This window comes from Acomys minous (genome assembly GCF_964271855.1).
Source record: "Acomys minous genome assembly, chromosome: 5".
Lineage (NCBI taxonomy): Eukaryota > Metazoa > Chordata > Mammalia > Rodentia > Muridae > Acomys > Acomys minous.
The window spans coordinates 118,158,627-118,170,680 of NC_140494.1; the positions used below are offsets into that span (position 1 = coordinate 118,158,627).

The following is a 12,054-nucleotide window of genomic DNA, read 5'->3' on the forward strand; positions in this document are numbered from 1 at the left end:
CGTATGAACCGATCATGAAGATCAATTATTAATAACGTTGTCTCATAATGGCTTGTAACTTATTGAATATTTCTACCCTCAGTACTAAGTACTTCATATGCATAATTTAATCCTTCTGACAATCACTCAGTCACAATTTTTTTTCTCACCATTTTCCATGTGAGGAAACATGATCAGAGAACTCTGGGGATTTCCTCAAGGTTGCACAGCGAGCAATTTGGTCAGAACTAGGCCTGGGTTCAGATCTATCTGAACATGGAGCCTATGGGCCCACGCTGCCCCCTTCGCCGTTCCCAGGGCTGGGCCCTGATATCCCAGTAACAGATTTAGGGAAGACTCACGTCTGGGGACTGACTTCAGAACATGGCTCAAAGCATGCTTCAGGCCAGGTGCCCCTGGTTTCCACATGCCCTCAGCAAGATGATAAGGTGGTCTCTGCCCACTCCTTGTCCTGGAGAGAATATGTGTATCTGCGTGGATGCTGGGAATGTCACTATGGTATCCTCCAGCCTGCCTCTTCTGGGTCTTGCTTATTGTTTCCCCCTCTCCCCAGCCCCAGCCCGCACACACACTCTGACCACTGACTTGCCTGGGCAATGGCTTCACTCCACAGATCTTCCATATGACCTATGACCTGGCCAGCGCCGTGGTGCGCATCGTGAACCTCATTGGCATGATGCTCCTGCTCTGCCACTGGGACGGCTGCCTGCAGTTCCTGGTGCCCATGCTGCAGGACTTCCCCCATGACTGCTGGGTGTCCATCAATGGCATGGTGGTAAGTACACATCACTGCCTCCCTCTGGGCTAGGAGTCCCCTCTCAGGAAGCAGGGATGGGTAGAGAGTCTGTGCAACTCCTGAATCCCAGCCTGTGGGACCCTAAGATGCTGGCCCAGTACTGAAGGGCACATAGCTCTGCCCTTTTCAGATTGAGCTTCCCTTCCTAGTGCAAGAAGCCACTCACAGAGCTCTTGGCTGTGAGCAGTCCCTGATGCTTTCTACCTTTTTCATCTAGTCATGCACTTAGATGGCTGGTCTGGCTTTACCCAAGGAGACTAAGACCTGGGCTGTGTTGTGATAGTGTGAAAAAAACTGGGTTGATGGCCCGTCTCCTTAAGAAACTGAGCTGAGAAAGCCAAAGGCCACAAGGCCGTTGTTAGTAGCACAGGCAGACTCCGAGTTCACACACAGCCACTTTCCTCTCTGAGGCCAGACTTGAGTGTCCCAACTCCCTAAACAAACCCATGTACCAGCCGCCAGTGCAGGGCTGAGCCTGGAGAGTGAGTAGGCTGGAGGGTGGCCCTCTCCAACATTGTGAGTGTGTAAGAGAATCAGACTCGGGCTTCCAAAAGCCATAGGACAGAGCCCCTCACTACAGATAGGGCTTCCCAGAAAGAGCCCCCTGCAGCTATTGCTCTAGCACTGGTGAGCCCCTGCCTCTTCTCTTAGTGTGGTGTGGTCTGAAGGCAGATCCCTAGGGCCCCAAGGGATGAAAAAGTGGCTTTGAAAGAGGTGAAAGAGACCCCAAGGCGTCCTCACATCAAACAAGCCTTTACAAAACAGGACTTTTGATGAGCTAAGTGTAAGTGAATCAGCCATATGGGTTGAATTTGCCCTGTTCCCAGTGGCTCGGCAGGACAGTGGAAGACAGAAGACAGCTGGGGGCTGCTCCTAATCCTCAAGGCTAGGATACAGGCTTTTTCCACCCCTGGGGAGCAGCCCTACCCACCTACCTTAGTCTGGACTGAACCGAAGACTCCACAGATGAGCTCAGCTCTAGCCAGGATGGTGACCTTGAACTTGGCACGGGCCTGGTTTGATGTCCTCCAGATACCTGAACAGCCAGATGCTGCAGAAATGCTTAGGGCCCTAGGTACAGGCCCTGTGAGCCTTACATCATCCGTCCCACCTTGGCATGGACTGGAGACACTGGGGAAAGGGCCAAGGGTGGTGGTCTCCCTTATGGGGACATTGCTTCTATGTGTGTGAAGGTAACAGGCCCACACATGCACTAAGTTCAAGAGATGGCCTTTCTGAGCGCCAGATCCCACAAGGAGCTCTCCTTGAGACACTGACTTGCTTTGGAGATGAAAACAGCCAGGAGATTCCTTCCCTGTTTCCCTCCTCCCAGCCCACACGTGCTATGTACTCAGGAGAGTCCACCTTCAGGGGGTAGGGGCAGGAGAATCAGGGGCCGCAGCCCTGTGCAGACGAGGACAGGGTTCTGAGAGTGACAGGAAGCTCCAACTGCTGTTCACCCAAAAAGAGAACCGTGGTGTCGGGCCCCTGCAGAGCCATACCCCCAGGGGAAGCGTTGCTAGCTCCGTAATTGAGGTCAGTGGGGAAATGGGCTTCATTTGGCAGCTGTCTCGGGATAGGGGATGGAGTTACTTAGTGAGGGGAAGACAGCAGGGTGGCTCAGCCTAGGGCCATATGCTACCCAGCCAGGAGAATATTTAGCCCCCCCCCCCTCCCCTGCCCCTGAGGTCAGAGTAGCGCCAGCTGGCTTAGCCCCTTGATGTACCTCCCTGTGTGATCCTTGCTTCCCCTTCCCCCACCCAACTGTAATAGGAAGGCCTAAGTTTTGTTCACTGCCACCATGAGTTGCCAGTGCTAGCTTCCCTGCTTATCACTGAAGGTCTTCAGCCAGCAGCAACACTGGGGAGGCCCTGTGCCTGAAGGTTGGCAGGGAATCTTCTAGGTGCCAGCAAGAAGGACCTTCCCTGTTACTGTGCCCGGCCTCCTCTCCCCATCCCCATCCACTTGTCCTCCTGTGTTCCGTCTGCAGAATAACTCCTGGGGGAAGCAGTATTCCTACGCCCTCTTCAAGGCAATGAGCCACATGCTGTGCATTGGGTACGGACGGCAGGCACCCGTAGGCATGTCTGACGTCTGGCTCACCATGCTCAGCATGATCGTGGGTGCCACCTGCTATGCCATGTTCATCGGCCACGCCACCGCCCTCATCCAATCCCTGGACTCCTCCCGGCGCCAGTACCAGGAGAAGGTAGGTTGAGCATTGTGTCCACCTAGGTCTTTTTCAGGAGGATCTGCTCACTGGACCTGTGCAAGAAGCAGCACACATGGCCAGCAAATGGGTACCCAGGCCCACAACCGTCAGTACTGGGATGGGCAGTCTTTTTAGATGAGAGCCTTGTCAAGTCTTGACTTCAACCTTCTGTTGGGCACCCAGCCTTCCTTCCTCTCTGCTGTAGTGTAGGCAGCGGGGAGCAGGGAGCTGTCTCTTTACTTGGAGGGACCCAACCCTCATTGTTGCTAAATCTAGTAAGGTCTTCAAGGCTCACTTGGCAGGCTTTCGGCGTCTGCGTCTGACAGGTCCCCAAGTCCTTTGCTTCTAACTAGGTTTCTGTGACTCCCAGCTGGCCTCACCTGGCTTCTCTTGTCATTTGTCACCACAGGACCTGAAGAGCCCTGGTCCCGCTGGGGCTTCCCAGGTGTTATGTTCTGCCTCACCACCTGCACATGCTCCATGGCATCACCATCCCATCCCGTCATGAGCTCCAGTGTTTCCTGGGTGGCCTATAGACCACCCATCCTCATCATGTATAAAATCAGGGTGGTCCCTCCTCTCCCTGCCACCCCAAACCTCCACTCTGCCCATTTTACTAACAGACCCCAGGAGCTTAGGCCCTAGCCTGGAGTTATCAGCCAAGTTTAACGACGCTGTCCGATGGCCACTGTAAAGCCCTGCTTCGCTTTAAAGCCCTTAGCGTTTTCCCTGGGTCCCTGTAGTCACATTTTGATTGTAGTGACTGAGAACTAGGGCCTGGATTTAGGCAGCCTGAGGTCCCGTAGCTTCTCCTTTGACAGTTCTGAATGTGGTCCTGTCAGAACAGGACTGTACGATCTGCCCTGGGGTCTGCGAGGAGCACTGTACTCACATCAAATAAGCTATTCAATAGTCATGAACTAAGTAGCTACTTATCTGTACCCCTGTGCCAGGTATGGTGGGATACTCCTGTCGCTCCAGCACTCAGGAGGCTGAGGCAGGAGGATCAAAGATTCCAGACCAGGGATGTAGCTCAGTTGGTAGAGCGCTTGCCTAGCATGTATGAGGCCCTGGATTTGATCCCTTCGCCATGTTAACTGGGCGTGGTGGTACATGCTTGTAACTCCAGCTTTCGGGAGGCAGAAGCTAGAGGACCATCCTTAGCCTCACAGGGAGTTCCGGGACAGCCTATAATAGGCCGGGCTAGCCTGTCTGTCACAGGAAGACTCTGAACCAGCTCCTCTTCAAGGTTTCCCATTGCTTCTAAGGTGAAAATGGGCTTGTGGCAGGAATTTTTCACCCCGCACTTCAGGGCCAAGATCCAGCTAATGTTCAACTCAGCCATGTTCCTGGTCTCTGTAGATGCTCCGCCTCAGGTCCAGAGAAGGCTCTAGGAACAGAGCCCCTTTCTTCCTTTCACCTGCTGTCTCTGCATCTTATCTCGAACTTGACCTTCTGTGACCCACTTAGCTACAGTCTATCATGTGACCCCCGCCCCCTTCGCCTCCTGTAACTGGATAATCCCACGTAGCTCTATGTAGAGATGGTTCATCTTTCCTCCCCAGGCCGTGACTCCTTACCGGCAGGATCCAACTCTGTTGTCTAGTGTTTGACACGCAGTAGACCTTAGCATCCGTTGCTTGTCAGCCTTTAGGCCCAGAATGGGCAGGAAAGCTTGCTTGGAGGAGATAAAAGGAGACATGTGGAAGAGAATTCTAGGCCAGTGGTCTGGTCATTGGGTGCACGTGCAGTGGTGTGGGGAAGCAGTGTTCCAGGTTAGCAGAAAATGGGGGTGGGGCAGATAGAATAGGACTCAGGTCATTTCGGACAGGACTCGGGCCAGACCTATGTGAGGCTCAGCCTGTGGAATGAACAGCAGGCATTTGTGTAGAAAAGGCACAGAGCTCTGTTACACTACAACCAGCGTGAAGCTGCTTGTGACTTCTTCGAGAATTTCCCTTATTTTATTCTTGGTTGAGTCTTCCTGATTTACCTAAGAATCCTTTCAAATGGCTTACCTCTCTGCCCTCCCCCCCACCCCATCTCCTCCCTAAACTACAACAGCCTTCTCACTACTGCCTGGTGTTCCTCCATCTGTTTGTTGAGAGGCAATTCTCCAAAACACAGCTCCAAATGTGCAGGCTCCCTCTGTCACAATGGCTGGCCAGGAGGCTGCTGCCCTGTCAGGCCTGTCTCTCCTCTCAGCTGGAGCTGCTGTTTAGTCCCAGCACTAGGGAAGGCAGAGGCAGGTGGAACTACTTGAGGCCAGCTTGGTCTATAGAGCAAGTTCCGGGACTGCACAGAAAAACCCTGTCTCAAAAAAGACTCAAGGGAAAAAATTAAATAAAAAAAGACTCAAGGTCCCAGCTGAGGCCTTATCTACAGACACAGTTTGCAAAGGGTCAGGTGGCCTCACTTCTGCCCCACCTGCAGCCCACCCTGTCACTGGGCCTGTTGGCACTCCTGGCAAGAGTGGGCGCCTTCTCTTCCAGAGTTGGTGTTTGCAGGAAACTTGTTCGCTTCCTTAGCCATTAGGCCGGTACCTGGGCTGTGGATGGTCTCTGTTTCTACTCCTCTTTATAGTTTTGAGCATTGTGAGGACCTCCTTCAACTAATAAAACCTTCTTCTCTCCCATCCCCCCACCCCCAGAGCTACCAGTCAGGGCCATTATTTTGGGTACAGTGTGCTTATATTAACATTGAGCCAACGTTGGCTAAGAAAGCCCAAGGGTTGGGGTGTGCCTCTCATCACCAGCCTGGGGTGCCTGGAGGTGACTCCCGTCTCTCTCCCCCATCTCAGTATAAACAGGTGGAGCAGTACATGTCCTTCCACAAGCTCCCGCCTGACACCCGGCAGCGCATCCATGACTACTATGAGCACCGCTACCAGGGTAAGATGTTCGATGAGGAGAGCATCCTGGGAGAGCTGAGCGAGCCACTAAGAGAGGTGAGCTGCAGGCAGCCTGCGCAGGGAGGGAGAGAGGGGGTGCTCGGCCTTGCTGGCACACGGCTCCCTGACCTGGTCTTTTGTGTCCCAACCTATGTTATCCGTGGAGCAGGAGATCATCAACTTTAACTGCCGGAAGCTGGTGGCCTCCATGCCGCTGTTTGCCAACGCAGACCCCAACTTTGTGACATCCATGCTGACCAAGTTGCGGTTTGAGGTCTTCCAGCCTGGGGATTATATCATCCGCGAAGGGACCATTGGCAAGAAGATGTACTTTATCCAGCACGGCGTGGTCAGCGTGCTCACTAAGGGCAACAAGGAGACCAAGCTGGCTGATGGCTCCTATTTTGGAGGTGAGACGGATGGGGGTGGGGGTGGGACACTCAGGAGAGCAGGAGTGACTAGGAGCCAAGCTAGATTAGAAGCACGGAGGGCCCTTCAAGGCACGGCCTGGAATTGGGTATCTATGAGCTCAGTAGAGGGGCGTCTGTCTGTGAGGTCCGCTATAATAAATCGCTTAAGGCTGGTGGCTTATAAACCACAGAAATTGGTTTCTCAGCTCTGGAGGCTGGAACTCACAGACCAGGGTGCGAGCACGGTGGGCTCTTAGTAGTAGGCTACTGCCTTCTTGCTGCTTCCGGATGGCAGAGGGAGCACTATGTTGTTTCCTTGGCCTCTTCTATTGTATTTGTGTGCATGCATGTACCCACCCTCTCTCACACATCCATGAAGAGGTCAGGGGGATAACCTGAGCAGTCAAGTCTCTGCTACCATGTAGGTCCTGGGCATCTGCCTCATGTCATCAGACTTGGCGGAAAGCACCATACTGCTGAGCCATCTGACCTGCCCCTCTCCAGCTTCTTCTACGAACCACTTCCTGAAGTACCAGATCACCTTGAGACGGGGATTTCAGCTCAGGGATATGGAGTGGGCACAGGAATTCTGTCCGTTGGAGGGGAGTTGTCCCCAGAGATAGAAACAGCTTGACACCCCCATTTGGTGGGGTTGGAGCTGGTACCCAGTATTGCTACAACCTAGCAGGCAGCCTTGTAAGATCATTGTACCAAGCAGTGGGGCGCCAAGGTCGGGATTGGCAGCTTTGGTGGCCTGGATGTTGTGTGTGTGTGTGTGTGTGTGTGTGTGTGTGTGTGTGTGTGTGTGTGTGTGTGTGTGTGTGTGTGTGTGTGTGTGTGCGCGTGCGCGCGCGCGCGCCTGCCTGACCCTGAGGCCTGCGGTGCCCACAGAGATCTGTTTGCTGACCCGGGGCCGGCGCACAGCCAGTGTGAGGGCGGATACCTACTGCCGCCTGTACTCGCTGAGCGTGGACAACTTCAATGAGGTGCTGGAGGAGTATCCCATGATGCGGAGGGCCTTCGAGACTGTTGCGCTGGATCGCCTAGACCGGATAGGTGAGGGAAGGCGGGGCAGGACATGGAGGTGGGAGGGCAGGGACGCAAGTACACACAGACTCCGCATCTCCCCCCATCCCCCCACCCCGGCTCCCCCGCCCCCACCCCTTGCTTGGCCTGAGTGTCCACTCTTGTTCAATGGCTCAGGCAAGAAGAACTCCATCCTCCTCCACAAGGTGCAGCACGACCTCAACTCGGGCGTCTTCAACTACCAGGAGAACGAGATTATCCAGCAGATCGTGCGGCATGACCGTGAGATGGCCCACTGCGCGCACCGCGTCCAAGCTGCTGCCTCGGCCACCCCAACCCCCACGCCTGTCATATGGACCCCGCTTATCCAGGCGCCACTACAAGCCGCTGCTGCTACTACGTCGGTGGCCATAGCTCTCACACACCACCCTCGCCTGCCCGCTGCCATCTTCCGGCCCCCTCCGGGGCCTGGGCTGGGCAACCTCGGGGCTGGACAGACGCCAAGGCACCCGAGGAGGCTGCAGTCCTTCATCCCTTCAGCGCTGGGTTCTGCTTCGCCAGCCAGCAGCCCGTCACAGGTGGACACCCCTTCCTCATCCTCCTTCCACATCCAACAGCTGGCTGGATTCTCCGCACCTCCCGGATTGAGCCCTCTCTTGCCTTCCTCTAGCTCTTCCCCACCTCCAGGGGCCTGCAGTTCCCCACCAGCCGCCCCCACACCATCCACCTCCGCAGCCGCTGCCACCACAGCTGGGTTTGGCCACTTTCACAAGGCGCTAGGTGGCTCCCTGTCATCCTCCGACTCCCCGCTGCTCACCCCACTGCAACCAGGAGCTCGCTCTCCACAGGCTGCCCAGCCGCCACCCCCACTGCCTGGGGCTCGTGGAGGTCTGGGACTCCTGGAGCACTTCCTGCCGCCCCCACCCTCCTCTAGGTCACCATCATCCAGTCCTGGGCAGCTGGGTCAGCCTCCTGGAGAGTTGTCCCCAGGTCTGGCAGCTGGCCCACCAAGTACACCAGAGACACCCCTAAGGCCTGAAAGGCCATCTTTCATGGCAGGGGCCTCTGGGGGAGCTTCTCCGGTAGCCTTTACCCCCAGAGGAGGCCTTAGCCCTCCAGGCCACAGCCCTGGCCCCCCAAGAACTTTCCCAAGTGCCCAACCCCGGGCCTCTGGCTCCCATGGTTCCCTGCTCCTGCCACCTGCATCCAGCCCTCCTCCACCCCAGGTCCCACAGCGCAGGGGCACGCCACCTCTCACCCCTGGCCGCCTCACACAGGACCTGAAGCTCATCTCAGCCTCTCAGCCAGCCCTCCCCCAGGATGGGGCACAGACTCTCCGCAGGGCCTCGCCTCACTCTTCAGGGGAATCAATGGCTGCCTTCCCACTCTACCCCAGAGCTGGGGGTGGAAGCGGGAGCAGTGGGGGCCTTGGGCCTCCTGGGAGGCCATATGGTGCCATCCCGGGCCAGCATGTCACTTTGCCTCGGAAGACATCCTCAGGTTCTTTGCCACCTACACTTTCTTTGTTTGGGGCAAGAGCCTCTTCTGGAGGGCCCCCTCTGACTGCTGCACCCCAGAGGGAACCTGGGGCTAGGGCTGAGCCGGTGCGCTCCAAACTGCCGTCTAATCTATGAGCCGGGCCTTCCCTCCCTCTTCTTTTTCTCTCACTCCTTTCTTCCTTCAGGTTTAACTGTGATTAGGAGATATACCAATAACAATAATAACCATTAAAAAAAACATACCCCAGAAAAACAAAAAAGACAGCAGAAAATAACCAGGTATTCTTAGAGCTATAGATTTTTGGTCACTTGCTTTTATAGACTATTTTAATACTCAGCACTAGAGGGAGGGAGGGAGGGAGGGGGGTAAGGAGGGAGGGAGGGAGGGAGGGAGGGGAGCAGGCAAGGCCCAAAGGCAACAGCCAAAGGAAGGCAGGCAGGCAGTGGGGCAGGGCAGGGCAGGGGTGGGGTGACCCATGTTTGGGGTCCTAGTACAGACCTGTCATTGTATTGCTCTTTAGAGCAAGAGCTACCTACCATCAGTCCCTTGGCTGTAAACTTGGAGCCTCAGGGGCTGCCCTGGGGTGTGTTCCCAGGAGCCTCTAGCACCTGAGTCTTTGGGACACATGGGGCCCTTGAGGGCCTTGGATTTTTTTTCTACTGTAAACGTAGCAAGATATGTATATGAATATATGTATGTAAGATGTGTCTATGTATAGCTATGTAGTGCTCTGTAGAGCCATGTAGATATCAGTTCCCACGTGCGCACATGCGTGTGCAGTCTAGTTTAATCCCATGTTGCCAGGACACCCAGGTCACCTTACATCCAGGAATCTGCTGTGGCCCGCAGGCTGGGCACTGCAGGCTCTGGGGGATGCTCTCTCTCCCAGCCCTCAGGGAAGGGACCCCTGGAACCTAGCAGCAGACCCTTGTTCCCCTCTCTGGGCTGCGCCCCAGTTCTAGCCCAACCTCTAGACCCGTGGAAGGGAAGACTCCAGGCCGAGCCTTCCACTTCCCAGGGCTCCAAGCACACCTGTCACCTCTGTGGCGGCCCTCAGTTTCTCCAGCTGTTTAATGGGAGGTGCAGGGAACATCTGTTTGTTGACTCTGTTGTGTGCCAAGTGCTGGTTACACATACCCACAGATCAGGAGGTGGGGACTTTGCTTGTTTCCATTTCACAGGTGAGGAAGCTGAGGGTTGGGTTGCTTTTCCAGAATCACGTAACCAGGAGTGGCAGAGCTGGTCTGGCCGGAGCTGCTGATCAACACTCCCCCACCGCCCTAAGGCTAACGCCTGGTCTGCTCCCATCAGAAAACAGTGTGTCATGGAGTCCTAGTTTTTGGTCCCTAGGCAAAAAAGTACAGAAGGAAGAGATGGGAGCTTGGTGGCAGTCAGGCATCCATTCAAATCCCGGCTCTGCCACTTCTTAGCTGTGTGGCCTTGGGCAAGTTATCTGACCTTTCTGTTCCCTCATTAGTAAAATAAGGACAACAATGGAGCTGCCTCACAAGGACCAGTGAGAACCAGATAAGAAAAAGACATGAAATACTCAGCCCAGTGCCTGGCGCACAGCATAGTAGGTGCTCAATAAATCATGTTTCCTCGCCCCCTCTTCATAAACTTAGCCCATTGTTCCAGTGAACTATGGTGAGAGCCCCTGGGGAACTTTAGCTGAGGGCTCCAAGACTTAAAATCTCAGGACTCAGGAGGTGGCTGGGCCTCTGTCATGGCATGAGGAAAGTCCATGGCCAGTGGTGGCCTTGAACTAGGCCTTGAGATACGGGGAGAGTGGGAGAAAGTGAGTGAAAAAAGAATGAGGGAGGACGGAGTGCGTAGGGGAGGTGACCGCAATATGTGGAGCCCTGGAGCTGAGCTACTGGGGGAGATATGCAGGCTCGGGACCAGAGGAGGACCTTGGAGGACAGGCTAAGTTGGTGTATGGGTTTGGCCCTGAAGGCAGGAGCAGCCAGAAGCAGATTCCAGAGATTTGAAAGCATCCCTGATGCTTCCTCTCCAGCAGGACCTTGGTAGAGGCCCAGCCTGAGGCCTCCCTATGTAAGGTCTAACTAAGCAGGTAGGATTTGGATGCCCATGCAGTGAGGAGGGCTGGTTCTTCCATGCCCATGGTCCCCGTGCACCAGCCAGAATGATGGCATGGGCAGGTTTGGCCCTGGGATGCCACAGGGAAGTCCCTCTGTGGACGGCCTGCAGGGAGTGGAATGCAGTTAATTCAGGAAAGAAAGAAGCCCTAGTCTATCCAGGGGCCGGAGAAGCCTCCCCAGACCCAGAAGGTCAGTCCGCGTACCTGAGTTCTACACCCTGTCCCAACGAAGGCAGCTCAGAGTTAGCAGGACTCCACCAAACCTGTATTCTATCCTAGAGGCATGGGACACAAGATGGAGGGTCTGCGGTTAAGGGGTGAAGAGTCCCTTATCATCAGGCCTGGCCTGGCCACTCTTCTCTACTGACACATGCATTTTATAAGCACTCTGACACACTGGCAAACTCCTGGTGACTATGGAGAGGTCAGGTCCAGACAGTAGGACCTTCACCCGCGTCCCCACCCCTACCCCACCTCTACAAGCAATTTTCAAATCTTCCACTTTTAAAACAGAAAACGGTTAAACACACCGTCTTGTATATTTTATTTAAATAAAAAAAAAATTCCAGCAAGTGTTGCCTTATTTTGGGGTCAGAGATGGGGGTGGTAATGTTCACAGTGAAACCTGGAGTCTCCAGAGAGGATGGTGAGGGGTAGTGGGGACACTGCCCCTTGAGCACCTGTGGACACACATGGCCATGAGCCTGCCCCCCTCCCCGCCCCCACCAGAAGCATGGAGTTGAGCTGTCTGCGTGCTCCCTACATGCATGGGAGTGTGAGGCCTGACCACAGACGGGTGTGCACCCACGTACAACCTGTGGTGGTGCTCGAGGAGGGGCAGAGAGTATTCCTAATGTCACTAGTGAAGGGGCAGGCAAAGATGGGGAGCCCTATGCCTCTGCCGGGGGGCTCACGATCTCTGTGAAGAAAGACACTAGAACATGGACACAGCTCGATGCTGAACAGGGGATGTGCCCTCTTGCTACCGGAAGAGGGAGGGTGGCTGTGGCCAGGAGGTGACCAGTTGTGGGGAAGGTATCATAGGCACTGGTGGATGGAGTACAGGTGTGGGGCTCCAGCGGTCCAAGGCCAGACCTGGAGCTGGGAGGTGGTATGGTA

The 12,054-nt window shown here is 55.1% G+C and overlaps 1 protein-coding gene across 1 annotated transcript in view; it reads left to right on the forward strand.

The window, feature by feature from the left end:
• HCN4 (hyperpolarization activated cyclic nucleotide gated potassium channel 4) overlaps positions 1 to 9,177 on the forward strand; it is a 39,380-nt gene extending 30,203 nt beyond the window's left edge. Inside the window, exons 3-8 of the mRNA XM_084782334.1 lie at positions 614 to 775; positions 2,787 to 3,005; positions 5,809 to 5,955; positions 6,068 to 6,308; positions 7,200 to 7,364; positions 7,512 to 9,177. Of these exons, the coding sequence (XP_084638460.1) occupies positions 614 to 775; positions 2,787 to 3,005; positions 5,809 to 5,955; positions 6,068 to 6,308; positions 7,200 to 7,364; positions 7,512 to 8,968 (2,391 nt within the window). The 3' untranslated portion in view covers positions 8,969 to 9,177. The remainder of the gene's footprint in view (positions 1 to 613; positions 776 to 2,786; positions 3,006 to 5,808; positions 5,956 to 6,067; positions 6,309 to 7,199; positions 7,365 to 7,511) is intronic.
• The last annotated feature ends 2,877 nt before the right edge of the window (positions 9,178 to 12,054 follow it).